This window comes from Vipera berus (genome assembly GCF_964194415.1).
Source record: "Vipera berus genome assembly, chromosome: 1".
NCBI classification, from domain to species: domain Eukaryota; kingdom Metazoa; phylum Chordata; class Lepidosauria; order Squamata; family Viperidae; genus Vipera; species Vipera berus.
This window is the reverse complement of record NC_138202.1, coordinates 355513901-355541186: the sequence shown is the minus strand read 5'-3', so window position 1 is coordinate 355541186 and position 27286 is coordinate 355513901. Positions and strand designations below refer to the sequence as shown.

Below are 27286 nucleotides of genomic sequence, written 5' to 3'. Positions count from 1 at the left end.
CTGGAAGTTTCTTAAGAACCTCCCCAGACCACATCCGCTTGATACCAGCATTGCTTTTAATATTAGCAGATTAAACCTGCACTCAAACCCGTCACAGCAATGACGGGTAGTTGCAACCATTCACTTAGTGATCGTTCAAAGTTAAAACAGCATTGGGGGGAAAAAGTGACATGACCATTTTTCACACTTACGACCAGTGCTGCATTCCCCCCCCCCGTGGTCATGTGATCAAAATTAAGACTCTTGGCAACTGGCCGTATTTATGACGGTTGCAGTGTCGTGGCGGTCATGTGATCACCGTGTGCATCCTCCTGACGAACAAAGTCAATGGGGAAGCCGGATTCACTTAACAACCGTGTTACTAACTTAACAACTGCAATGCAATGCTTAACAACTGTGTCGAGAAAGGTCGCAAAATGGGGCAAAACTCACTGAACATCTGTCTCACTTAGCAACAGAAATTTACTGTGGACAACAATTGTAACAATGAGTTGCTGTTTTGTTGTTGTTGTTGTTGTTTTTATAGGATTTGTAAAAGTTGTTTAATTTATTTCTATACCCAGAGTTGGAAGGACCTCTTTTGATTTCAGATTAAGATAGAAGAGAACGGAGAAGTTACTGATAAAAATAGTAGAACAGGGGTGTCAAACTGCCGGCCTGCAGACCGGACGCGTCACACGGAACCCGCGCCCACCCCATTGCCGGCAATGGCAAAACAGTCCTGATACTTTGCGCGTGACGTCACGTGATGTCGCGAGTTTGACATGTGTCTCTTAGAAAATCTAAGTAATTCTCTCCTGTTTTCGGCTATTAATATCCTCATTTCATTCCAATTTTTTGCATTTGTTGTATAAAGACCATATAGGAGCCGTGACCAGGGGGGCTTTTGCCCAGGTTCGCCTGGTGCGCCAGTTGCGTCCCTATCTGGACCGAGACGCCCTACGCACAGTTACTCATGCGCTTGTGACCTCCCGTTTGGACTACTGTAACGCTCTCTACATGGGGCTGCCCTTGAAGACCACTCGGAGGCTTCAACTGGTGCAGAATGCGGCCGCGCGAGTTGTAATGGGGGTTTCCCGATACTCCCATGTAACACCTCTACTCCGTGAGCTGCATTGGCTTCCGGTTGCCCTCCGGGTGAAATTCAAGGTGCTGGTTATCACCTATAAAGCCCTACATGGCCTGGGTCCGGGATATCTGAGGGAACACCTGCTGCCGGCATCAAATGCCCTTCGCCCAGTGCGCTCCCACAGGGAGGGTCTGCTCAGGGTCCCGCCGGTAAGAGACTGCCGGCGGGTGACACCCAGGGATAGGGCCTTCTCGGTGGGAGCGCCTGCCCTCTGGAACCAGCTGCCGGTGGAGCTGAGAACTGCCCCCGACCTTCGATCATTCCGCCGGGGCCTGAAGACCTGGCTCTTCGAGCTCTCGGGCCCAGACTGAGGAGGAATTTTTAATTTGGGGTTCTTTTTAACTGACTACAGGGTTAATTTAATATTTTTTAATTTGGTTTTTAATTTTTGTATTTTGGATTTTTAATTCCCTGTAAACCGCCCTGAGTCCTCAGGGAATAGGGCGGTATATAAATATAACTACCGTATATACTTGAGTATAAGCCGACTCGAGTATAAGCCGAGACCCCCAATTTCACCCCCAAAAACTGGAAAAAGTTATTGACTCGAGTATAAGCCGATCCGCCGTTCTGCAAGCCTCTGCCGCCAGCAGAGGCTCGATCCGCCATTTTGCAAGCCTGAATACACAGGAATACCCTGTGTGGCCGCGGCTCGTCGGCAGGTCTCCGTTCCTCCTGCCGACCTTTGGGGAGGTTTGGGCGCCTCCCCAAACCTCCCCAAACGTCGGCAGGTCTCCGTTCCTCCTGCCGACCTTTGGGGAGGTTTGGGCGCCTCCCCAAACCTCGGCAGGTCTCCGTTCCTCCTGCCGACCTTTGGGGAGGTTTGGGCGCCTCCCCAAACCTCTGCAGGTCTCCGTTCCTCCGCGCAGACCTGCCGACCTTTGGGGAGGTTTGGGCGCCTCCCCAAACCTCGGCAGGTCTCCGTTCCTCCTGCCGACCTTTGGGGAGGTTTGGGCGCCTCCCCAAACCTCCCCAAACCTCGGCAGGTCTCCGTTCCTCCTGCCGACCTTTGGGGAGGTTTGGGCGCCTCCCCAAACCTCGGCAGGTCTCCGTTCCTCCTGCCGACCTTTGGGGAGGTTTGGGCGCCTCCCCAAACCTCGGCAGGTCTCTGTTCCTCCTGCCGACCTTTGGGGAGGTTTGGGCGCCTCCCCAAACCTCCCCAAACCTCGGCAGGTCTCCGTTCCTCCTGCCGACCTTTGGGGAGGTTTGAGCGCCTCCCCAAACCTCCCCAAACCTCGACAGGTCTCCGTTCCTCCTGCCGACCTTTGGGGAGGTTTGGGCGCCTCCCCAAACCTCGGCAGGTCTCCGTTCCTCCGCGCAGACCTGCCGACCTTTGGGGAGGTTTGGGCGCCTCCCCAAACGTCCCCAAACCTCGGCAGGTCTCCGTTCCTGTTTGGGGAGGTTTGGGCGCCTCCCCAAACCTCCCCAAACCTCGGCAGGTCTCCGTTCCTCCGCGCAGACCTGCCGACGTTTGGGGAGGTTTGGGCGCCTCCCCAAACCTCCCCAAACCTCGGCAGGTCTCCGTTCCTGTTTGGGGAGGTTTGGGCGCCTCCCCAAACCTCCCCAAACCTCGGCAGGTCTCCGTTCCTCCGCGCAGACCTGCCGACCTTTGGGGAGGTTTGGGCGCCTCCCCAAACCTCCCCAAACCTCGGCAGGTCTCCGTTCCTGTTTGGGGAGGTTTGGGCGCCTCCCCAAACCTCGGCAGGTCTCCGTTCCTCCGCGCAGACCTGCCGACGTTTGGGGAGGTTTGGGGAGGCGCCCAAACCTCCCCAAAGGTCGGCAGGAAGAACGGAGACCTGCCGAGGTTTGGGGAGGTTTGGGGAGGCGCCCAAACCTCCCCAAAGGTCGGCAGGTCTGCGCGGAGGAACGGAGACCTGCCGAGGTTTGGGGAGGTTTGGGGAGGCGCCCAAACCTCCCCAAACAGGAACGGAGACCTGCCGAGGTTTGGGGAGGTTTGGGGAGGCGCCCAAACCTCCCCAAACGTCGGCAGGTCTGCGCGGAGGAACGGAGACCTGCCGAGGTTTGGGGAGGCGCCCAAACCTCCCCAAACAGGAACGGAGACCTGCCGAGGTTTGGGGAGGTTTGGGGAGGCGCCCAAACCTCCCCAAAGGTCGGCAGGTCTGCGCGGAGGAACGGAGACCTGCCGAGGTTTGGGGAGGTTTGGGGAGGCGCCCAAACCTCCCCAAACAGGAACGGAGACCTGCCGAGGTTTGGGGACGTTTGGGGAGGCGCCCAAACCTCCCCAAACGTCGGCAGGTCTGCGCGGAGGAACGGAGACCTGCCGAGGTTTGGGGAGGTTTGGGGAGGCGCCCAAACCTCCCCAAACAGGAACGGAGACCTGCCGAGGTTTGGGGACGTTTGGGGAGGCGCCCAAACCTCCCCAAAGGTCGGCAGGTCTGCGCGGAGGAACGGAGACCTGCCGAGGTTTGGGGAGGTTTGGGGAGGCGCCCAAACCTCCCCAAAGGTCGGCAGGAGGAACGGAGACCTGCCGAGGTTTGGGGAGGTTTGGGGAGGCGCCCAAACCTCCCCAAAGGTAGGCAGGAGGAACGGAGACCTGCCGAGGTTTGGGGAGGTTTGGGGAGGCGCCCAAACCTCCCCAAACAGGAACGGAGACCTGCCGAGGTTTGGGGAGGTTTGGGGAGGCGCCCAAACCTCCCCAAACAGGAACGGAGACCTGCCGAGGTTTGGGGAGGTTTGGGGAGGCGCCCAAACCTCCCCAAACGTCGGCAGGTCTGCGCGGAGGAACGGAGACCTGCCGAGGTTTGGGGAGGTTTGGGGAGGCGCCCAAACCTCCCCAAACAGGAACGGAGACCTGCCGAGGTTTGGGGAGGTTTGGGGAGGCGCCCAAACCTCCCCAAACGTCGGCAGGTCTGCGCGGAGGAACGGAGACCTGCCGAGGTTTGGGGAGGTTTGGGGAGGCGCCCAAACCTCCCCAAACAGGAACGGAGACCTGCCGAGGTTTGGGGACGTTTGGGGAGGCGCCCAAAACTCCCCAAAGGTCGGCAGGTCTGCGCGGAGGAACGGAGACCTGCCGAGGTTTGGGGAGGTTTGGGGAGGCGCCCAAACCTCCCCAAAGGTCGGCAGGAGGAACGGAGACCTGCCGAGGTTTGGGGAGGTTTGGGGAGGCGCCCAAACCTCCCCAAAGGTCGGCAGGAGGAACGGAGACCTGCCGAGGTTTGGGGAGACGCCCAAACCTCCCCAAAGGTCGGCAGGAGGAACGGAGACCTGGGGAGGTTTGGGGAGGCGCCCAAACCTCCCCAAAGGTCGGCAGGAGGAACGGAGACCTGGGGAGGTTTGGGGAGGCGCCCAAACCTCCCCAAAGGTCGGCAGGAGGAACGGAGACCTGCCGAGGTTTGGGGAGGCGCCCAAACCTCCCCAAAGGTCGGCAGGAGGAACGGAGACCTGCCGAGGTTTGGGGAGGCGCCCAAACCTCCCCAAAGGTCGGCAGGAGGAACGGAGACCTGCCGAGGTTTGGGGAGGTTTGGGGAGGCGCCCAAACCTCCCCAAAGGTCGGCAGGAGGAACGGAGACCTGCCGAGGTTTGGGGAGGCGCCCAAACCTCCCCAAACGTCGGCAGGTCTGCGCGGAGGAACGGAGACCTGCCGAGGTTTGGGGAGGCGCCCAAACCTCCCCAAACGTCGGCAAGTCTCCGTTCCTCCGCGCCCTGCCTGCCTGCTTCTTTCCGCTGCGGAAAGAAGCAGGCAGGCAAGGCGCGGAGTTTGGGGAGGTGCGCGCGCACCTCCCCAAACCTCCCCAAACTTCGGCAGGTCTCGGACGGCGGTGGCTTGGGAGAGGTGCGGGCGATCCCGGAAGCACCAAAGCCTCGGCCGCGCACAAGTCCTCGGTAAGTTTTTTTGTTGACTGGAGTATAAGCCGAAGTGGAATTTTTCAGCCCAAAAAGTGGGCTGAAAAATTCGGCTTATACTCAAGTATATACGGTAAATAAATAAAATAAATAAATAAATAAAGATGAAGGGAGCAAAAAGACTAATTAAAGCAGATGCTGAGTTGGAATGCTCTTTTGGTCCTTTTATGCCTGTTGCCTTCACTCAGAGCTATAATATACCTGCTGTTTTCCATTACACTGCATTCCAGGTTAAAAGGCAGAACTATCTAAGATAGAATCTGAACTGTAGTTTAAGTGAATTCCACTTCAGCATGGTCCAATAAATGTCCTTGCTTTCTGAAAATGGCTGGCCCCTTGTGCAGTTGGCATTCTAGCTTTATTTGCTTTTCTTCAGAACTGCAATTGCAACAGACCATTATTTGAATGCTGCTATGGGTTATCTAGCCATCTCTGCAAAAGCAGATTCCTTTACCATCATCTGAATATGTAAGGCAAAGGTAGCTTCAAATGGTACTCTTAAAATTAAGACAATGATTCTGCAAAAACCTCACCTTTTTAAGCTGGGCGCATGGTTAATTCTGTAGAATTCAGAATCACGGGATGTAAACACGGCCCTCCAATTTGATTGGTTTCAAAGGCCTAAAGGAAAAGGTATTAAATTGCCATGATAGCTATAACCTCAGGGGTCCTAATTCATATTAAAGGCATTTTACTGAGGAATATGGATAAGCGGGTGAAATTATGTTTTACTTTTTTGTATGGCTACCTCTCTGAAACATGAGATGTCTGTGGATTCAGCACGCTAGTTGAGATGGATCTCTGTTATGAGCAAATGATGCTCTTCTCTGGCTAATAATAATAATAATAATAATAATAATAATAATAAAGTTGGAAGGGGCCTTGGAGGTCATCTAGTCCAACCCCCTGCTCAGGCAGGAAACCCTATACCATTTCAGACAAATGGTTGTCCAGTCTCTTCTTAAAAACTTCCAGTGTTGGAGCATTCACCACTTCTGGAGGCTGGTTGTTCCACTGGTTAATTGTTCTATGTACAGATAATCCTCTACCTATAACTATTCATTTAATGACCGTTCAAAGTTACAGTGACTTACGACCAACCTCTGCACTTGTTACAGCATTCCCATGTCATGTGAGCAAAATTCAGGGGCTTGGCAACCAACATCTAGTTATGATGGTTGGCAGCATCCTGGGGTCATGTGATCACTATTTGCGACCTTCCCAGCCAGCTTCCAAGAAGCAAAGTCAGTGGGGAAATCTGAGTTTACTTAACGACCGCATGATTCATTTAACTACTATTACTTTTTATGACCATAAAACTGGGCATGAGTCGCTTAACAACCATCTTGCTTATCAACAGAAATTCCTGTTCCCAATCTTGGTTGTAAGTCGAGGACTATCTGTCCCTTTAGACTCCTCATATATTTTGCTTACTGTGTCAGCCCAGATTCTTTCATCTGTTAACTTCCAAACTATGAATAAATATAAACTATTTTTAAAGAACTCTGCATAGTTATCTCCCTGGCAATGCTAGGTGCTTAACATCTTTGGTACCTATAAAATCATTCATTTTAATTTTAATTTTAAAAAATCTCTTCTTACTCAGTGCACTGAGTGTTTCTATACCAGAGACAAATTCTTTGTGTGTCTAACCACACTTGACCAAATAAAATATTCTATTCTTGTTCCTATTCCTATTCTTCTTAAAATAGAGAGCCCATTTAATCAATACTTTACTTGTGAAAAAACCTTAAGCCATCTAAAACTAGGGGAAAAAACCAAAAGTAATTTCAGAAATGAAATTACATAAAACAACTATTATACACAAACAGCACTTAACCCTGCCAAATTAAACTATACTGAAGAATGCCACGTGAAAATTAGTTAAGAATTCATTGTGAAGAAAATCATAACTATATATTTCTTTGCCAGGTTAATATCAGTGCAGGCTATAACTGAATTTTCATAAAACACCATAATTGGCATTATTAACATATTCTGATGAAATAAAAATTGTGCATGCATTATTATTATTTTTAATATTGAGCAAGAGAACTCATAGACAAAACCTGCTTCATATTTCTCACAGTGAGCATTTTGCCATACCCACACAAAAAACCTCTTAGGAACTCATCCTAAAATACTGAAGAAACATCAGGAACTAACAGCCAATGAACTTTCAGCAACGTAGATAGAGTTCATGCTTGCACAATTTACAGTAAGAATTATGGTAACCTCTAACAAAATAATTAGCAGAATAACAAAATAACAGAGATGGAAGGGACCTTGGAGAACTTCTAGTCCAGGGGTCAGCAACCTGAAACAGTGAAAGAGCCACTCGAGACCAATTCCCTCACAAAAGGAAAAACTGGGAGCCACAAAAAATATGCAAGATATGCAAGGCGAGATATGCACCTACCCTGCATATCTGAATTGATTGGTTGAACTTTTTTAGTCCCACTTTTTTTTTTGGACTGCACGTGGCAGAGGACCGGGAGCCGCAAGAGATGGCTGAAAGAGCCGCATACGGCTCCGGAGCCGCGGGTTGCAGACCTGTGTTCTAGTCCAACCCCACTGCTCGAGCAGGAAACCCTATATACCATTTCAGACAAATGGTTGTCCAATCTCTTTTTAAAAACCTCCAGCGTTGGAGCATTCACAGCTTCTGGAGGCACTGAATGAAATAAATGAATGAATTTCCGTCAGGAACATTCTAAAGGTATGCAGAACATCCCGTTTTCCAAATACAAAGAACTCCACAAATTACTTTTTGCATTTTCCCAAAGAAAAATGCAGTGAACAGATGCAAGAATCCATAAACTCAATTTACAATGACATTAAAACAAAGCCAATGAAGGTCACACCTGGCGGACAGCGGAAGACAAGTAAGTTCCTATGTTCCTAAATTTAAAAGTAATAGAGATACAGTTATATTTTCTCAGTTAAATCATAAAACTGTGAATAAGCCCTCAAATTCCTGTGGACCTGCAGCCAATTCTAATGAAAAGTTCAATCACATTATGACCTTTTCCATTTATTTTTGAATGGACTCATATAGCTACGTGCCATTACTGTCATGATTCCAAAAAGTATTTTAATAAAAGACGTTTGCATGGCATTTATTTGCATCACTTCTCAGAACTGTAACTCTTGAGATGACAGCGTCCAAGGAAAGGATACAAAAGCAACTCTGCCTTGACTGATACCAGCACATGCAAAACTTAAAATAAGATTTTATATAGGCATAGTTGCAGACAGGGCTTTTTTTCTCATAGAACGCTCAGAACGGAGTTCCGGCACCTTTTTTGGATGGAACCTTGTAGGGTAGCAAGGCAGGTTGTATGACATGTGTGAGTTCCGGCACCTTTTTCTTTTACAAAAAAAGCACTGGTTGCAGAAGCAGAGTTTACTCCAGGAAGTTGAAAAAACATGAAAATCAGTTCTATCAAGTAATATTTGCACCTAAATGAAAAAAATCAGTTGCAAGAAGAGAAGGTTGTTCAATCTTGGTTTCAATATATTCAATTACAGGCCAGGTGGAAAGAAGACCAGAAAAATGGATTTACAATGACTGATGGAAATTTGATAAAGCAGATTAGAAATCAGGGGTCAGCACATATTAAACGGATATACCTTGCATTGATAGAGATTGATTCGGAAACAGAGCTTGTTAAGGACTGTATGATAAAATGGGCCCAAAATATCCAGGAAGTTATTACAATGGACATGTGGGAAAAGATTTGGGTGAGGAACGTAAAATTTACACAAGCTCAAAATTTAAGAGAGAACTTTTACAAAATGTTTTATAGATGGCATCTAGATCCTAAAAAGCTTGCAAGTATGTATCCGAATTATCAGCCTAAGTGTTGGAGGTGTGGTGATGAAGATGCAACGTATTTCCACATATGGTGGACTTGTAAAAAGGTTAAGGCTTTTTGGATAAAAGTCTGGTGGAATATGCAGAAGATTTTTAAACAGAGGATAAAGTTTTGTCCGCAACTTTTTTTGTTGGGAATAATTGCAGACGCTACAGTTGTGGACACTAAGTTGATGTTGAACTTAATTACGGCGGCAAGACTTTTGATAGGCCAATATTGGAAGAAAGAGGAACTGCCAACCATAGAAGAGTGGACTTTAAAGGTTTCCGACCTGGCAGAGATGGCGAAGATTTCGGCTTATTTGAAAGATCATTCGCAAGAACGCTATATTATGGAATGGAGAAAATGGATTGAGTTTATCCAGAACAAGTATAGGGTTAAGAAGTTTTATGTAGCATTTGAATAAGTCTTCTTTCGTTTTTTTTTCTTTTTTTTTTATTCTAGTTTTTTATATACATTTAATATTGTTAAGGTGTGTCTTATCCTATATAAGCTAGAGAGTGATGGATTTTAGAACTTATAGTTGTTAGTATATGATTGTTTATGATTGCTTTTTATATATATACCTTGTATTTAGCTCTGGGAAGTCCGGGGGGGGGGGGAGGGGGAGGGTGGAGGGAGGGGGGGAGGGAGGGAGGGAGGTTGGGGGAAGGTAGGGGGGGAGCAGGGAGGGGGAAGGGGGGTTTCTTAAGGGAAAACTGTATTTTAAAACTTTTCAATAAAAAAAAAAAGAAAAAGAAAAAAATCAGTTTACTTATTCCCATTTTTTTCTATTTACAGGTAGTCCTTGACTTTCGACCACAATTGAGCCCAAAATTTCTGTTGGTAAGCCAAGACGGTTGTTAAGTCAATTTGGCCCCATTTTACAAACTTTCTTGCCACAGGTGTTAAGTGAATCACTGCAGTCATTAAGTCAGTAACACGGCTGTTAAGTGAATCTGGCTTCCCCATCGACTTTGCTTGTCAAAAAGTCGCAAAAGGGGATCACATGACCCCCGGGACCCTGCAACCGTCATAAAGATGAGAAAGTTGACAAGCATCTGAATGGGGATGCTGCAACAGTCAACATGTGAAAACTAGTCATAAGTCACTTTTTCCAGTGCTGTCACTAAATGAACTGCTGTAAGTCAAGGAGTACCTGTAATTTCACACACACACACACACACACACACACAGAGAGAGAGAGAGAGAGAGAGAGAGAGAGAGAGAGAGAGAGAGAGAGAGAGAGAGAGAGAGAGAGAGAGAGAGAGAGAGGCTACAGAGAAAAAGAAAACAGGAAAAAAATCGTAAGATACTTTACCTTTTATTGATAGGTTTTTCATCCTTCTCATAAGGCTTAACAAACCACTTCCCAATACGGACAAAGTTCCGGTTCATTAAACATCTTTCCACCAGGTTGTGAATTGCTTTGAAGAGCAGAGTTCGACATTCATAGGAAAGCCCATTTTCCCATACACCGTCTTCCTCATCTGCAGGGATTAAACAAAGTTAAAATTAATACGAGGCTTTCAACAGAAGCTAAGAGTGGAACCACCACGACTAAGATTAATAAATATTATTACTTGAGTAAGACCCATCCTAATAGCTTACGTTTAAATATATACAGAGGCCACCTGAAATATAAATACATGAAGGAGTCTTCTGTGGCCTTCTGACAGTCAGCAAAATCTGGTCTCTTGAACAAAAATCATCTTTCGGTCTAAGCAGAAGTGTCAGGGATTTGCCATGTCAGTGTAGTATGAACGCATCTCTTCTTCTCAGCCACTGTTAGATTTTAAACTACAAGTTCTTTGAGACAAAGACTCAAGCTTTCCTTCATTGTTAACTACAACTAGTCCTCGATTTATGACCACAATTTCCATTGCAAAGCAAGGTGGTTATTAAATAAGACATACCCGATTTTATGACCTGTTTTGCCACGGTTCAATACACAGGAATGTATTAATTTGCTTAACGACTGCCACATTTGCTTAACTCCATCTGTTACTAGAGACAAATACCTTGTATGTTTAACCACTTGGCCAATAAAGTGTGATACTGATACTGTTTGCTTTATAACCACCAAATTCGCTGAATGACTGCCACCAAAAAAAAAAAAAGCTACAGAATCAGGTCCAGTCATGTTGGTGCCTCAAAATTGTGGCTGTAATGACTTATAACAGAAAATCCCTGCTCCATTATAAACGTAAGTCAAGGACTACCTGTATTATAAGTTTCTTTGAATATAGAGGCTCCCTTAACATATTACTATTTATGAATTCATAGGTTGAAAATAACAAGCACATTCAACAAAGCAATCATAATTAATTAATGTCCATGCAGCCTCACCAATGCTCATAAAAATGCTTAGATAGCAGAGCAACAGTAATATCCCATTACTATACATGCGTACACAACTAGTACCAATTTTGAATTTTTGGTTAGAGGTAGTCCTCAAATTACAACCACAACTGAGCCTAAATTTTCCATTGCTAAACAAGACAGTTGTTAAGTGAGTTTTGCCCTATTTTATGATTTCTCTTGCCACAGCTGTTAAATGACCCACTGCAGTAACTAAGTTAGTAACATGGTTGTTAAGTGAATCTGGCTTCCCCATTGAATCTGGTTGTCAGAAGATCACAAAAGTTGATCATGGGACGCTGAGACACTACAAATGTCATAAATAAATGACAGTTGTCAAGCATCCGAATTTTGATCACATGCTCACAGGGATGCTGCAACAGTAGTGAGTCATGAGTCATTATTTTCAGTGCTGTCACAACTTTGAACAGCCACTAAATCAGGGGTGTCAAACTCAATTTCATTGAGGGCCGCACCAACATTGCGGTAACCCTTAGGGAGCCGGGTGGGTATGGCCAGGGTGGGCGTGGCCTACTGGGTGGGCGTGGCTAGAGTGCGTATGGCCTACTGGGTGGGCCTGGCCAGCTCTACATCGTTCGCATCAAGGGTGCCTATGGGGGGGCCTGGGCAGGAGTGGGGACAGATCTGAGGGTCTCTGGCGGAAGGAGGGTCTCTGGGCCAGGGCCAAGGCAGTGGGGGCCGTTCCCTCACTCTTTCCAGGATGGCTTCGCGGGCCACATGAAACCACTTTGCGGGCCGGATCCGGCCCCCGGGCCTTGTGTTTGACATGTCTGCACTAAATGAACGGTTATAAGTCAAGGACTGCCTGTATTGCACTCCTTTCTGTGCCCAGCAACCTAGAATATTGTTTTTCCACTCCCAGCCTCCAGCAGGCTAGTAATAGATTCTGCAAACCAGTAATTATTGTTAATGTTTTTGTAAAAACTGGCAAAAGTTACACTCTTTTTGTAAACATCCTTTTAGTTATTTCATGGCCATTACCATTTTTTTTTGAAACACAAGTCATAAACATAACAGTAAAGGTAGCTCCAAACATGCCATAAAATTAACAAGCCAGAAGCCTCGCTCAATAATTAAATTTGTCAAATGTCAAGGATCAGTTAAGATTTCCCTATGGAAAAAAGTACTGTACACTGAGCCAGACAGGAAGAGCCCTTTCAAAAACTGAAGCGGGACAGAATAGCATTAAAGACATTTTATTTTGCTATAAATTAGAAGTTTCAAACCCCTAATCAAAGTAGATGACATGGTCACTGCCTCACTGTCTATCTGCAAAAGAAAAAGAGTAACTCAACAGTCTTAAAAACACAATAACTATGCATCATTTCAAGTGATTGAAGCTACCTGTTCTAGGTAGTCCTCACCTTACAACAGTTCATCTAGTGACAGTGCAAAGTTATAACAGCATTTTAAAATTCGACTTATGCAGTTTTTCAAACTCACAACTGTTGCAGCATCTCCAGAGTCATGTGATCAAATTTCAGACGCCCGGCAATTGACTCGTATTGATAATACTTGCAGTGTTCTGGCGTCATATGATCCCCAGCAAAGTCAATGGGGAAGACAGATTCACTTAACAACCTAACCTAACAACTGTGGTTGATTCACTTAACAACTGTAGCAAGAAAGGTCATAAAAATGGGGCAACACTCACTTAACAACTGTCTCACTTAGCAACAGAAATTTAGGGCTCCATTGTGGTTCTAAGTTGAGGCCCCGCTGTATTCTACATCACTACTCTTCAAACCTAGTTACTCAGTACAAGCTTTCCTGAAAGACAGCTTGCCTGTTATGTCCTATGAAGCATCTTCTGCAATGTCACAGAATTGTTCAGAGTGTAGACCACTCACTCAGGCAGGATAGCTATGATATTATGGGCTGGCCAGCTTTATCCTGGAGCTTGCTCAAAATCCCTGAAAAAACCCTTGAAAGCAGAGTCTGAAGAGCATCCTCACAACGTAATTGGGATACAATTTGATCTTCGGTTTTATTAGTACAGGTAGTCCTCGACTTACGATCACAATTAAGCCCAAAATTTATACTGTTAAGCGAGACATTTGTTAAGTGAGTTTTGCCCCATTTTACAACCTTCCTTGCCACAGTTAAGTGAATCATCGCAGTTAATAAGTTAGTAACCTGGTTGTTGAATGAATTGGGCTTCCCCATCGACTTTGCCTATCATACAAACGACGGTTGTATGATGCTGGGAGACTGCGACCGTCATAAGTACGAATCAGCTGCTAAGCGTCTGAATTTTGACCACGTGAAGAGGGGGAGGTTGCAAAGGTCATAACTGTGAAAAACAGTTGTAGGTCACTTTTTCAATGCCGTTGTAACTTTGAAAAGTCACTAAATGAACTGCTGCAAGTCAAGGACTACTCGTATTTCCTTCAAGCATTGTCCACAAGAAAAGCTTGGATACCTGTAATGGTATGTGGAAAGACTTTGGGAGATGGGGCAAAGAGATGTGCCTGGGTGAGTATCAGATAAGAGAGAGGGAAAAGCCCTCAGCTGCATAAAGGGTGGAGAAAAGAGATTCAGAAAGGAATCCTCCCTAATTTATCAGACGGTAAAAAAGAGATGACAGATTTTGTATTTTCAAACCTGCAGGATTATATCAATGTAGCCTCACAATACAGTAGTCCTGATGACCGGCGAGACAGTTGTTTTGCCCAATTTTACAATCTTTCTTTCCACAATTGTTAAGTGAATCACTGCCGTTGTTTAGCTGTAACATGGTTGTTAAATGAATCTGGCTTCCCCATTGACTTTGCTTTTCAGAAGGTTGCAAAAGGTGATCACCAAGACACCAGGACTCTGCAACTGTCACAAAAATGAGCCAAGAATCTCAATTTTGATGACATGGCCACGAAGATGCTTCGACGGCTCTATGTGTGGAGAACAGTCATAAATCATTATTTTTTTCAGTGCCTTTGTTAACTTCGAACGGTCACTAAATGAATGGTTGTAAGTTGAGGACTACCTATAAAGTAGACTCAGCACATCTGGTCGTGTTTCGTATCTGATCTACCTGGGAAGGCTGACAGTCAGTAATGGAGAACCTTCTAGAAACCGAGTGCCCAAACCGCAACCCAAAACCCACTTATTTATCACAAAGTGCCAGGGCCGCATCAGCATTGTGGTGCCCTCGGGGTGGGGGCCCATTGGATGGGTGTGGCTGCAGTGGTCACGTCAGACTGAGTGGGCTTGGCTGGGGTGGGCGTGGCCACCTTGATGTTGCTCATGGAGGGGGGGATGCCTGTGGAGGCTGGGCAGGATTGGGGAAGATCCAGGGGTGTTCTGGTGGGTGGGGCTGTGGGCAGGAGGCTTGTCCTGTGGGGAGAGGCAGGGGGTAGGGCGGGGGTGCCATTGCTGCAGAGCAAGGTGAGGCAGGGGCAGCTGCTGCCTGACGCCATCAGCCCCTGCACACAAGAGGCCAGCGAGCGCATGGGGGCGTGCTCTACCACCTCTACTTGAGCTTGCTAGCCAGCTACTTCGCCTCCGTTGTGCTGGGTGGGGATGCCGCTCTGGGCGGCCTAATGGACCTGTGTGAGCTGGCGGCAGCAGCGGCAGCAGGTGTGCCCACGCGTGCCATAGGTTCACCATCACTGCTGACAGTTATGGGACACTAAAATAATACCTGAAGATATGAAAAACCAGGAATCATAGTCCACAATACAATATGAGCATTAGTCGCTTAATTAATGGGACATACAATCCAAATCAATCCTTTCCACTAGGATTTTGTCTGCTTCACAGTATCTATGCAAACGTGTGGAACACCAGAAAAATCACTAGTCACCAAAGCACATTACAGTTAAGAATTGACAGAAGACAGCATTTCCGGGTTGGAAAGAAATTATATTTGTCTTTTTTAACTTGTTTCATGCTGGGCTCAGAGGCAAGAAAAACTGTTCCTTCTTCCATTAGCCTGAATACTTGCAAATATAAAATCAGTCATCACCAGCAGGAAAAACTTTTAAGAGATTATGGGAAGAAAAAGTAGCCAACAAAAAAAATAGACATGATAGGCAGCAATTTCTCTGCACAGACAATCTCAACCACAGTATGTGAATTGACCACTGAGCTGTTTAGTAAGTTAGCATCAAGGGTGCTTTATTTATTTGATTTGACTTTTATCCTGGCCTTTATTACCTTATAAGTAACTCAAGGCAGCAAACATACATCATACACTTTCCTATTTTCCCCATATCAACAAATTGTGAGGTGAGTTGGGCTGAGAGAGTGCGACTGGCCCAATCCAGCTTTCATGCCTAAGGCAGGACTAGAATTCACCATCTCCTGGTTTCTAAGCCAGCACCTAAGCCACTGCAACACTCTGAAGAAAAAAAAAGGATGTCCACCAGCAAACAAACCCTCTCCTTCAAATGCTCAGTGAAACATGGAAGATGAAAACGGTCTCAAGTCATAATGAACTTATAACCAGCGTACGTTTTGGTTTGCTGTAGGCCACAATATGAGAAGCGACTTTCTCCTTCCTCAGGTAGTATAAAGAGGTAACCAGTGGAAATTTACCAATGGAGAGCTTTGGAGTAGGCCCTAAAATGCAGACTTCTTTAGATGCTGGATGTTTCACATCCTTACGCGCCAAGAGATATTATCCTTTAAGTCCTCAGAATGGCAGAAACAATTTAGAGCCATGGTGGCGAACCTATGGCACGAGTGCCACAGGTGACACGCAGAGCCCTCTATGTGGGCATGTGCACTGTTACCCCAGGCCTTCAGCTGGGTTTTATAAAACCTTTTCGCTTTAGGCCTCCGCCGCCGTGTGCAAAAAAAAAAAAAGGTTCAATCAATTTCAACTTCTCGCGGGGAAAAAAAGTTCTCGCAAAGTTGGAATTGATTGGTTGAACTTTTTAGTCCTACCCAGTCTGCCGTTACCACCACAGCCACGCCTACCCAATTGGCTACACCCACCAAGTGGGCCACACCCACCCGGCACCCGAGGGTACATAAGTGGGTTTTGGATTGCAGTTTGGGCACTCGGTCTCTAAAAGGTTCGCCACCACTGATTTAGAGCAAGGGGCCGTGAAAACACTAATGGCTGCCTACTAAGACAAGATGCAAATTTTGAGCCTCTGTGCAAAGGAGATCATTCGAATAAAAATGGAAACACACTGTTACAAGGGAAGAGAAGAAAAACAATCACTTAAAGTTGGAGCTGACTGAATCCACTAGGCTCCGCGGGAAGATGTGATTGAGAAGGCCCACTTGAGCACTTGATGGACCCACAGGGTTTCCAAACTACTCAAGGATCTCAAAGGTACTCCAGTCAAATGTTGTGTTAACCTCTGAAATACAGAGGTGAACAAGGTACTGGCCAAGATTGGCCTTAATGGTCTCTCTCCCTGCCCATCAATGCTAATCAGTTTCGTGTTTCTCTAAAAAGCAACGGAAAATGACTCAGATGAAGAGATGCCTAGAGCAATGCTAGGGGGGAAAAAATGAAAAGTGCAACCACAAAGAGTTATGAGCTCAAATCTGAACTTATAAGGCCGATAAGGCAGCAGGTGGCTTCCCTGCCTCACCTGATTTGTAGGGTATCATGCAGCTGCACTAGTCCAAATTTAATAAAAAAAAGAACGGTCTGAAACAGCCTATTAGTATGTGTTACACTTAACTGACTAAACATTTTGAGGATAAAATTGCTCATACTCATTGGAGGAGCAGATGGGAGACTGTGGCTGAGACAGCCTTTTTATGCTACAGCCAGTGCACCAATTGTGATTTTATCTGGCACAAGACACACTGAAGCCCATCACTCATGCCCCGTGGTGGCACAGTGGTTAGAATGCAGCATTGCAAGCCAGCTCGGCCTTCCATACTTCCGAGGTCGCTAAAATGCAAGACCCAGGTTGTTGGGGGCAAGGTGCTGTCATTATAAACAGCTTAGAGCAGGGGTGTCAAACTCAATTTCATTGAGGGTCACATCAGCATTGCGGTTGCCCTCGGGGGGGGGATGTGGCCTACTGGGTGGGGGTGGCTGGAGTGCATGTGGCCTACTGGGTGGGCATGGCCAGCTGTACATCGTTCGCGTCAAGGGTGCCTATAGGGGTCTGGGCAGGAGTGGGTCTCTGGCAGAAGGGGGTGGACCGGGGCAAGTGCCAAGGCATGGTCCATTGGAAGCCTCACTGTTCCTCTCAGGCCATGCCGGGGGGGGGGGGGGGGGGGGCTGGAAAGTGATGCAGGTTGCCCAGTGAAATCTACTGATGTGAAAGCTGACAGACTTATCAAAAGGTTTTATGAGAAACACCCCAACAAACCAAAAGCCAGTTCTTAACTTGTGTTTTGTTTACATTACAGGATCTGTCCTTTTTGCAAGGGGGGCCGGATGTCAATGCTGCTAACATCGAATGTTATTGCTTGACAAGAGATTTAGTTTAAGGTTGGGAGGGGGGATGAGTAGGATTGCACCTTTCAAGGCCATCTCTAACTAGAGAAGATAAGACCTTGGCGGGTTTTCTAACGGAAGGGAAACTGATTCTTTAAATTAATTGGAGAATATGATTAACGACAAAATTAGAAAGGTGGAGAATTGTGTTTTAATATATTGTGCAAGGGGTGGAGATTTCAGATTCTAGCTTCCTTCGAGCAAGCATTTGCCGGTGTATTAGGCTAATAAAGGACTTTTAAGGTAAACAATGCCTCACAGTCACTTGAAAAGCCCATACGTTGGAAACTTGACATCCGGAGCCCTGGGCAGCAGAGGTCAAATGCCCAGCCCTCAAAGACCCATGGCACTAAGCGCAGACCCACTTCCCCAAGGGGGCGCCCAGCTGCACTTACCTCCTCCTCAGGGCTGCTGCTGCTATGCTTGCTCTCCTTAGCCAGGTTGCTCATGATGGGTACAAGGGCAAAGTCAAGAGGGAGGCCCACTCCCTCTCCACGTAAGTAGACCTGGCTCTGTATCCAAAGCTTCCTTAGCAATAGGATGGGAGACCCCCCAGGATAGGCCAGGAGGAGGGGGCAAGGGGATGGTGAAAGGGCAGCAGGGCAGGACTTCCCTCAGACCCTTCCCTCCCTCCCTCCCTCCCTTCTTCCCTAAGAACAGAGTGGTGGGAAAATATTTGAGATGAGGGAGTGAGAAAAACAAGCAAGAAATGCAGCTGGGGAGGTGTCACCCTTTGGGAGGAATGAAGAAGTGCACCATCGCCTGGAAGTAGGCAGCACATGGCCCTCCCCTACCTCACATATCCAACCTGGTGGGCTCTGGGGGAAGGGATGCTATGAGCAGCGTGATAGTTGACGTTACCTGAGCAATGCTGCCCAGCCTCCAGCCTGCCCAGTTTCGGCAAGCAGCGGGGCGCTCTCCACATAGCGCCGAGAGGGTGAGCAGGGCAGCGCGAATCCAAAGAAGAATGCAACACCACCCAGCCTCCAGCCTGCTCGGTTTCGGCAGGCAGCGAGGCACTCTTCTCCCAGCGCCGAGAGGCTGAGCCAGGCAGCGCAAAGCTGCTCAGCCCCCAGCCTGCCTGGTTTTGGCAGGCAGCAAGGCGCTCTCCTCACAGCGCCAAGAGGCTGAGCCAGGTAGTGCAAATCCAAAGAGAAGTGCGATGCCACCCAGCCTGCTTGGTTTCGTCAGGCAGCGGGGCGCTCTCCTCACAGCGCCGAGAAGCTGAGCTGGGTGGCACGAATCTGAAGAGAAGCGCAACTCTGCCCAGCTGCCAGCCTGCCCAAAGTAGGCAGGTCCATGTGTTGGCCACTTCCAGGTGATGGTGCATCTCACAAAGGATGATACCTGCCCAGGGGGCAGGGCCTACGTGGCAGGGGTTGGTCACTTGCGGTTTCCAGACAACCTTGTGGAGCTAAGACTGAATGTGTTTCAGCATAGATGGCCACCACGAAATTATACATTGACTCCTGGTTGGCCTGGGCCGGGGCCAAGGCAGCGGGGGCCGTTCCCTCACTGTTTTCCAGGATCGCTTCGCGGGCCACATGAAACCACTTCGCGGGCTGGATCTGGCCACCAGGCCTTGTGTTTCACATGTCGGGCTTAGAGAGTGCTTAAAGCACTACGTAGCAGTATGTAAGTATATAAGCAGTCTATAAGTCTAAGTGCTACTGCTAAGAGCTATCTGCTTCCTACATGCACTACAGTACTACAATTTCCTCCAAAAGCCTTTCAAAGCCACCCAAAAAATTCAGCTGGTATAAATGAAAGGTTACAAACATACTGCCCTGTTATATCCACTGCTGAGGGAGCTGTACTGGTTGCCCGTTTGTTTCAGATGCAAGGGAAGGTGATGGCTGTTGCCTTTAAAGACCTATTTAAAAGATCACCTTTCCTGAACAAACTCTGACCCTCTGGCACTTAACCCTAACCGTGGGCTTTTTCTATGAGAGATCCCCACCTTTGGGACAGCCTACCTCCCTTCTTTTCCAGAAGCCTTTAAAAATATGGCTATCCCCTGTTGGCATTGGGAACTGTCTAGTGTTGAGCTACCATCCAGCAGTGTTAAATTGGAAAAACCAGGCAGCGAGTCTTGCTACTGCAATCGTTCTACTTTGTGATTTCTTTCCTTCACCCCTTCTCTTCTGGGAGATCATTAAGCCATTACCTGGATATTTTTTTAACAGTATTGTATTTATGTCATTAGGTTTTGTACAGTTTTATCTTTTAATATTATAAGCCAGCTAGGGTTGCCTTGCGGTAAGATGGATGGCTAATAAATTGTACAAACAAACAAACAAGCAAACAAATCACCACTATTCTAGGATGCTTTTACAAAGGATCCCAATTGTCATCTGGGAGATTTCTATTAATTGTGTGTTTGTTTGTTTGTTTTTATTCTGTATTTACATGTATTAATGACTTCCTGTTTACAAAAGATTTAAACCATGAAAACAAGATAACAAAAAACAAGAAACAAAGAAAGGGTAGAGATGGAAGAATAAGAAACAAATGGAAGCAACCTAAGTTAAAAGGAGGCTTCAATCATCTTCACCTCAACCGGGGGTCTTCAAACCAGGCCCTTTTATGACTTGTGGACTTCAACTCCCAGAATTCCTCAGCCAGGCACCCCTGGCTGAGGAATTCTGGGAGTTGAAGTCCACAAGTCATAAAAGGGCCAGGTTTGAAGACCCCTGACCTAAAGGTCTGAGTGAAGAGCCAACTCTTTATGCCCCTTTGAAAAACCAGCATAGGGCAGGTACCGCAACAGAGAAGGCACACAGCCAGGATGCCGATAGATGGATATTGTTTAACTTAAGGAGTCTGGAGTGCTCCAACCCTGACAGACCAAACTGGCCCAGCAGATGTTATAGGACAGACATGTCAAACACAAGGCCCGGGGGCCAGACCTGGCCCGTGAAGTGGTTTCATGTGGCCCGCGAAGCCATCCTGGAAACAGTGAACGGCCCCCACTGCCTTGGCCCTGGCCCAGAGACCCTCCTTCTGCCAGAGACCCTCAGATCTGTCCCACTCCTGCCCAGGCCCCCATAGGCACCCTCGATGCCAACAATGTAGAGCTGGCCATGCCCACCCAGTAGGCCATACGTACTCTAGCCATGCCCGCCCAGTAGGCCATACACACTTTAGCCACACCCACCCAGTAGGCCACACCCATCCAGGCCACATCCACCTGGCCCCCTGAGGGCAACCACAATGCTGATGCGGCCCTCAATGAAATTGAGTTTGACACCCCTGTCAAAGGTGGTCTTTAGATTAGCCAGGCTCTCTGCCTTGTAGGACTTCATAGGAACAACCAGCCCCCCAGAAGTAAACTGACAACCAGTGCAGCTCATAACGCAAAGGTGTTACATGGGCATACCAAGCCATGCCCAACAGTGCCTACACTGCTGCCTTCTGGAATAGCTGAAGCTTCAGGGGTACAATTCAAGGGCAGCCCCATGTATACTCATTGTTGCAGCAAGTTTTAAAAAACTGCCCAGAAATAAAACTTTTTTTTTCTATTTTACTCACCTCAAAAGTACCCCAAGACAAGAAAGAGTATTTGAATCGAGCTAGCAATCAATCAAGGAAACATTTTGAAAAAGGTGAGAACATTATACTAATCTTTCAATTTACTTCCACCCTTGATTTGCAAACACAGCGCAAGTGTTTTTAGCAACAGCAAACATCCATAATAAAATATGGCAAAACCCAAACTGCACTTTGTACTTTAATTTCCACATTCTATGTTGGCACATAAAGTTCTCTGTGAAGAGATTTAAATCTATCCTCCTGTCCAAACATACACACCTGGAAATTTTCATTTGATTACGTATTTAAAAAAAACAACAAAATTTTAATATGGTTCTTCACTTTGGAAGGTTGATTAGGTAATCATTTCTTACAGCGTAACTACTACAAAATTGCAACCTACTTTATGTAAGGCAAATCTGTCACAGGCAAACATTTTTTTTCCTGTGCTGGAGAACTGAATGATCAATTTACCTTTTACTTCTGAAATCAATTAATTTGCATTGCATTGAATTGTGACCATCACAAGTGGCAAACTAAGGTTAAAGTCATCTAGGCAAGATGGGCAACATACAAGTCTAATAAAGGCTGAAAATGTCCAACATAAATGGTAATTGATTGTCAATAGAACTATAAGTTGTAATTGACTGTAGCCAGAAAAAGCTAGAATATACGGTAGTTAAAAGTAATTTCCATAGTACAGAAAGAAAAGAATGCAAAGCAGTTCTCTATAAAAAAGCATCCTTCAAATGGGTTGAATTTTAATTTCCACAAATGCCAAGCCACTGTGAGATCATGGAAATTCAACTCTTCCAGAGAATTTCATTTTTAGAAGTCCTTGGTGTATAACATGCCACAAGGATTCGAGCCTTCCGTGTCATATGCATAAATTGAAAGCCATATCCTAAAAGAGCTTAATCAATCCATAATTTACAAAAATATACATTAACCTTAAAATAGATTTTTAAAAACAGCATTAAATCTCTGACTTAAGAAACGAAATTACTTTCTTTAAAGAAGAGACACATATTTTTATTGCAGAATGTGATAATTAATAATCTAGTCACATAATATGAGAATATTTGCACAACAGTAAGCCTCGAGCTCCAGAAAATGCATTTGGAAACAACTGACATCTTTAATTTTACCACTGAAATTAAATCCAGTCAGGCAGTTTTTCAAAGTAAGAAATGCAAAGCTGTTGGAAATATAAAAGTCACAGCTGCAGAAATAGGTTTTAAGAACGCTTCAGTTTCCTAACCGAGAAACTCAAACCTCATTCATCAAGGCTATAATGGCAACTGGTTGCAACTGATCTCACAGCTAACAACAACAACAACAAAAATAAGCATTCAACTTCATCAGCTCTCTGTAATTAAGGAACAAAAGATAATTATGCCAAAGCTTTCTTTTGGACAAATTTTTCAGATACTAATTTTGCAATCCAAGACAGACTTTGCACATAAAAACTGTGTCTCAAAATGCCGAGTCATCATGGGATCACTTTCTAGGTGGAAATATATTCAAGAAGTCAAGCATGAAATGCTTCTTATCTTCACAGAAGGTTTAGTTAGGATGAGGCAAGAAACGTTTATTTATTTTAAAATGATATGCTGTCTTTCAAAACTGAGTTCTCCCAGGACAGTGCACCATAGATTAAGAGCCTTATGTGTTTTTTTAATTAAAATAATTTATAATATAGAACAATACAGAACAAAATCTTCTATGAAGCATATATTTAAAATACTAATATGAAAAGGCTTAGGATAATAAAAAAAGGTCTTTGCCTGATGCTGGAAGAATGATTTAAGTAGATATTTAGTGTGCCCACTGGATAGATGATAGTATTTCAAAGTAAATATCCTGCTTTTGAAAATACTTGCTTCTAGGCAAACAATGTGTAGCTTAGCATGGTGAGGCACCCACAACAAATAAAATGTCACGATTCTGTGATTGCCTGCACCCTGACCCTATCTTGACTTATTTAAGTGAGCCTTGAAAATCTGGTTCTTTCTTCAGGGTCTGAGCTATGGAATATAACCAGACCATTCCACCTTTAACGATGGGGGGATGAGGTGTTACCCCCCGTTGATAGGGCTCGCAACTTGGGCGTCCTCCTTGACTCCCGGCTCAATTTTGAAGACCATATAGGAGCCGTGACCAGGGGGGCTTTTGCCCAGGTTCGCCTGGTGCGCCAGTTGCGACCCTACCTGGACCGAGATGCCCTACGCACAGTCACTCATGCGCTCGTGACCTCCCGTTTAGACTACTGCAATGCTCTCTACATGGGGCTGACCTTGAGGACCACTCGGAGGCTTCAGCTGGTGCAGAATGCAGCCGCACGAGTTGTGATGGGGGTTTCCTGATACTCCCATGTAACACCTCTACTCCGCGAGCTGCATTGGCTTCCGGTTGCCCTCCGGGTGAGATTCAAGGTGCTGGTAATGACCTATAAAGCCCTAAATGGCGAGGGTCCGGGATATTTGAGGGAGCACCTGCTGCCAGCATCAAGCTCCCTTCGTCCAGTGCGCTCCCACAGGGAGGGCCTTCTCAGGGTGCCGCCGGTAAAAGATTGCCGGCGGGTAACACCCAGGGGGAAGGCCGTCTCAGTGGGTGCGCCTGCCCTCTGGAACCAGCTGCCCGTGGAGCTGAGGGCTGCCCCCGACCTCCGTTCATTCCGCCGGGACCTGAAGACCTGGCTCTTCGAGCTCTCTGGCCCAGGCTGAGAATTTTAATTTTAATTTTAATTGGGGTTTTTTACTTTTTCAGGGACTGTTGTAATCTTAATTGTTTTTAACTTTTGTATTTTTTGTTTTAATTACCCTGTAAACTGCCCTGAGTCCTTCGGGAAAGGGCGGTATACAAATCCAAATAAATAAATATAGAGGAACAAACAGCCACATGCTTCTCCCAGAAGAAGGAAGCTGAAGCCACCAGCCTGATGATGACGGATGGGATTCCGTCGAAACGTTGCTCCTACACCTTTAGTTCTACGCGGGGAAAAACCCGAATGACCAAAGATCCATACATATACATATACATATACATATACATATACATATACATATACATATACATATACATATACATATACATATACATATACATATATATATATATATATATATATATATATATATATATATATATATATATGTATGTATGTATGTATGTATTTTCTGGCGTATAAGACTACTTTTTAACCCATAAAAATCTTCTCAAAAGTCAGGGGTCGTCTTATACGCCGGGTGCTGAAAATTTAGGGACAGGGCTGGCTGGAAAACCTGGAGCGGATCTCCCATTTAGTCTGCGCAGGGAAAGCAGGACCAATTGGAGAAGAAGCTGCAGTCTGTGATTTTTTACAGGGTTTATAGGGTTTCCTGCCTTAGCAGGGGGTTGGACTAGATGACCTCCAAGGTCCCCTCCAACTTCTTCTTCTTCTTCTTCTTCTTATTATTATTATTATTATTATTATTATTATTATTATTATTATTAAATCCACTTGCACTGTTTTATGTTTACATGTTTGATGACAAACAGCCTTATGTTTATAAGTGACAGTTTTCCTACTAAGCACCTGCATGTCATAAGCATTTGAATTAAAATTACCATATTAAAATCAAATCTGATGTTTTTTAATTTTTATTTAGTGTGCGTTGGAAGAGGGGTAGTCTTATACAGCGAGTATAGCCCAAACCCTATAATTTAACAGGAAATGTAGGGGGTCGTCTTATACGCCCAGTCGTCTTATACGCCGGAAAATATATATATATATATATATATATATATATATATATATATATATATATATATATATATATATATATATATATATATATATATATAGCAGGCCCTCTTGGGATAATTGTGGTGGTGTTGACAGTTAGGATGTCACTGTTTCCCGATGGATATCTTATTTTTTTCTCATATAGTTATGGTGTTTTCGATTATTTTTAATACTGTATGCTAGCCAGAGTCATTATGGAGTAAGGTAGCTTTAGGTATCTGAAAAATAAACATGACTGTCCTATGTAAGTAGCCCTCGACTTAAAACCGTTCATTTAGTGACTGTTCAAAATTACACTGAAAAAAGGGACTTATGACCGTTTTTCGTAGTTATCTTTGCAGTATCCCCATGATCATGTGATTGAAATCCAAATGCTTGGCAATGGGTTCATATTTATGACAGTTGCAGTGTCCCTGATCTGCTTTTGTGACCTTCTGACAAGCAAAGTCAAAGAAAAGTCAGGTTCACTTAACAACCCAGGTTACCACCTTATCAACTGTAGTGTTTCACTTAACAACTGAGGCAAGAAAGGTTGTAAAATGGGTCAAAATTCAATTAACAACTGTCTCACTGAACAACAGAAGTTTTGGGCTCAACTGTGGTCCTACGTCGAGGCTACTTGTATAGGTAATCCTCAATTTGGGACTGGAATTTGTCACTAAGTGAGGAGTTTAAATCATGCCCAATTTTATTACTTTTTTTGCAGCTGTCATAAAGTGAATTACATGGTTGTTAAGCAAATCTGGCTTCCCCACTGACTTTGCTTTTCAAGAGCGTGTTAGGAAAGTCACAAATGGCAATCACATGACCCAGGGACACTGCAAACATCATAAATATATGCCAGTTGCCAAGCCCTCAAATTTTGATCATGTGACCGTGGGGACTCTATGACAGTCATTAAGTGTGAGGACCAGTTTTAAGTCACTTTTTTTTAACTTCAAATGGTCACTAAATGAAGGGCTGTAAGTTGAGGACGATTTGTAACATTGAAAGTGTGAAGCAGTGGAGGCTTTACAGAAGTTGTATGAATATAGCACCACTTTCTAGTACCTTTTGCTGCAGTGTTTTGCATGAGTGGAAGTTTCTGAACAGTCTACAAGGGCAGCCCCTCAAATAATGCAATCTAAATGAAACATTTATTAGGCTACAGGATACTGTACTGAAGCAAGTATCTACCCAAGCAGGGCTATAAGTAACTCTATCAAAGGCACTTCATACCACTAAGGACTCTTGAGCTTTACAATATCAGGGATAGATCAAAAAGCTAATTAATTCTTAATTAAAATATTTCCCTATTTAAAGGGAACCTGAAGTAAGAGTGCCCTACTACTGCTTCCAGAATAGGGTCTGCCAAGTTCTCAAAGAAAAGCAATTCCATAAAAGCTTCCACTCCCTACATTCCTAATGAATGCAAATGTCATACAGAGCAGTAAAAAGTGTGTTTATTCAGAAACGTTTACCCTGTTGCCTCATATTATACATGTTTGGAATTATCACCAAAATTATTTTTTTATCCAGGAAGTTTTATCAAATTTCAACAACAACAAAAAAGCATATTTACAAACACACTGCACATTATTTATATACATACATACATATGTGTATCCTATTCTGACAAAAAGGTGATGACGCCCCAAATCCACCTTTGCCATCTTTGACTAATTTTCCTTGCTCAGTAACGATACCATGGATAAGTTATGCCTGACTTAGCAAAAACCTAGAAGGTGTAGCTAATGAAACCTTTCCAGCTTTTACACATAGCAAGTACAAAGATAAAAGCAAATAAAGAAATTCTGCAGAGTAGTTGCGCAAAAAGCTCTAATCTGCTTTGAACAGGATGTGAACAGAACATGTCTCCACATGAGCCAGATAAATTGCCAAAGAATATGATACCTTAACATTTTTAATAAAAAAAAAACCTAGGAGGCCAAGTAACAAAGAAAGAATATTTGAACAGAAATATAATATACAGACACAAGGACAGTTGTTTGAATGGCAAAGGGAGAATTTTCATTAACACATTACTGTTTTCCCCATAAAAATAGGAAATTGCTCATAAGAGGATACAAAGATATCAAACAGCTAGCATCTTAAATAATCACTCCAATGTTTCCTCTTTATCATCTGAAGTGCTGTGAACAGTTAACTAAAATGAAACATGACTTTCATATAATCTTCAATGTAAGAATAGATAGATAGATAGATAGATAGATAGATAGATAGATAGATAGATAGATAGATAGATAGATAGATAGATAGATAGATAGATATAGATAGATCTCATTAAAAATGAAATTATTTAGGGAAAAGTTGAAGATTTAAGC

The 27286-nt window shown here is 45.0% G+C and overlaps 1 protein-coding gene across 2 annotated transcripts in view; it reads right to left on the bottom strand.

Annotated features, from left to right (window-relative positions):
• Positions 1–27286, bottom strand: part of MED13 (mediator complex subunit 13) — a 171985-nt gene that overhangs the window by 125175 nt on the left and 19524 nt on the right. For both annotated transcript variants that reach the window (XM_081346667.1, XM_081346668.1), the window contains exon 3: positions 10172–10340. In XM_081346667.1, coding sequence (XP_081202793.1) covers positions 10172–10340 — 169 coding nt within the window. The remainder of the gene's footprint in view (positions 1–10171; positions 10341–27286) is intronic.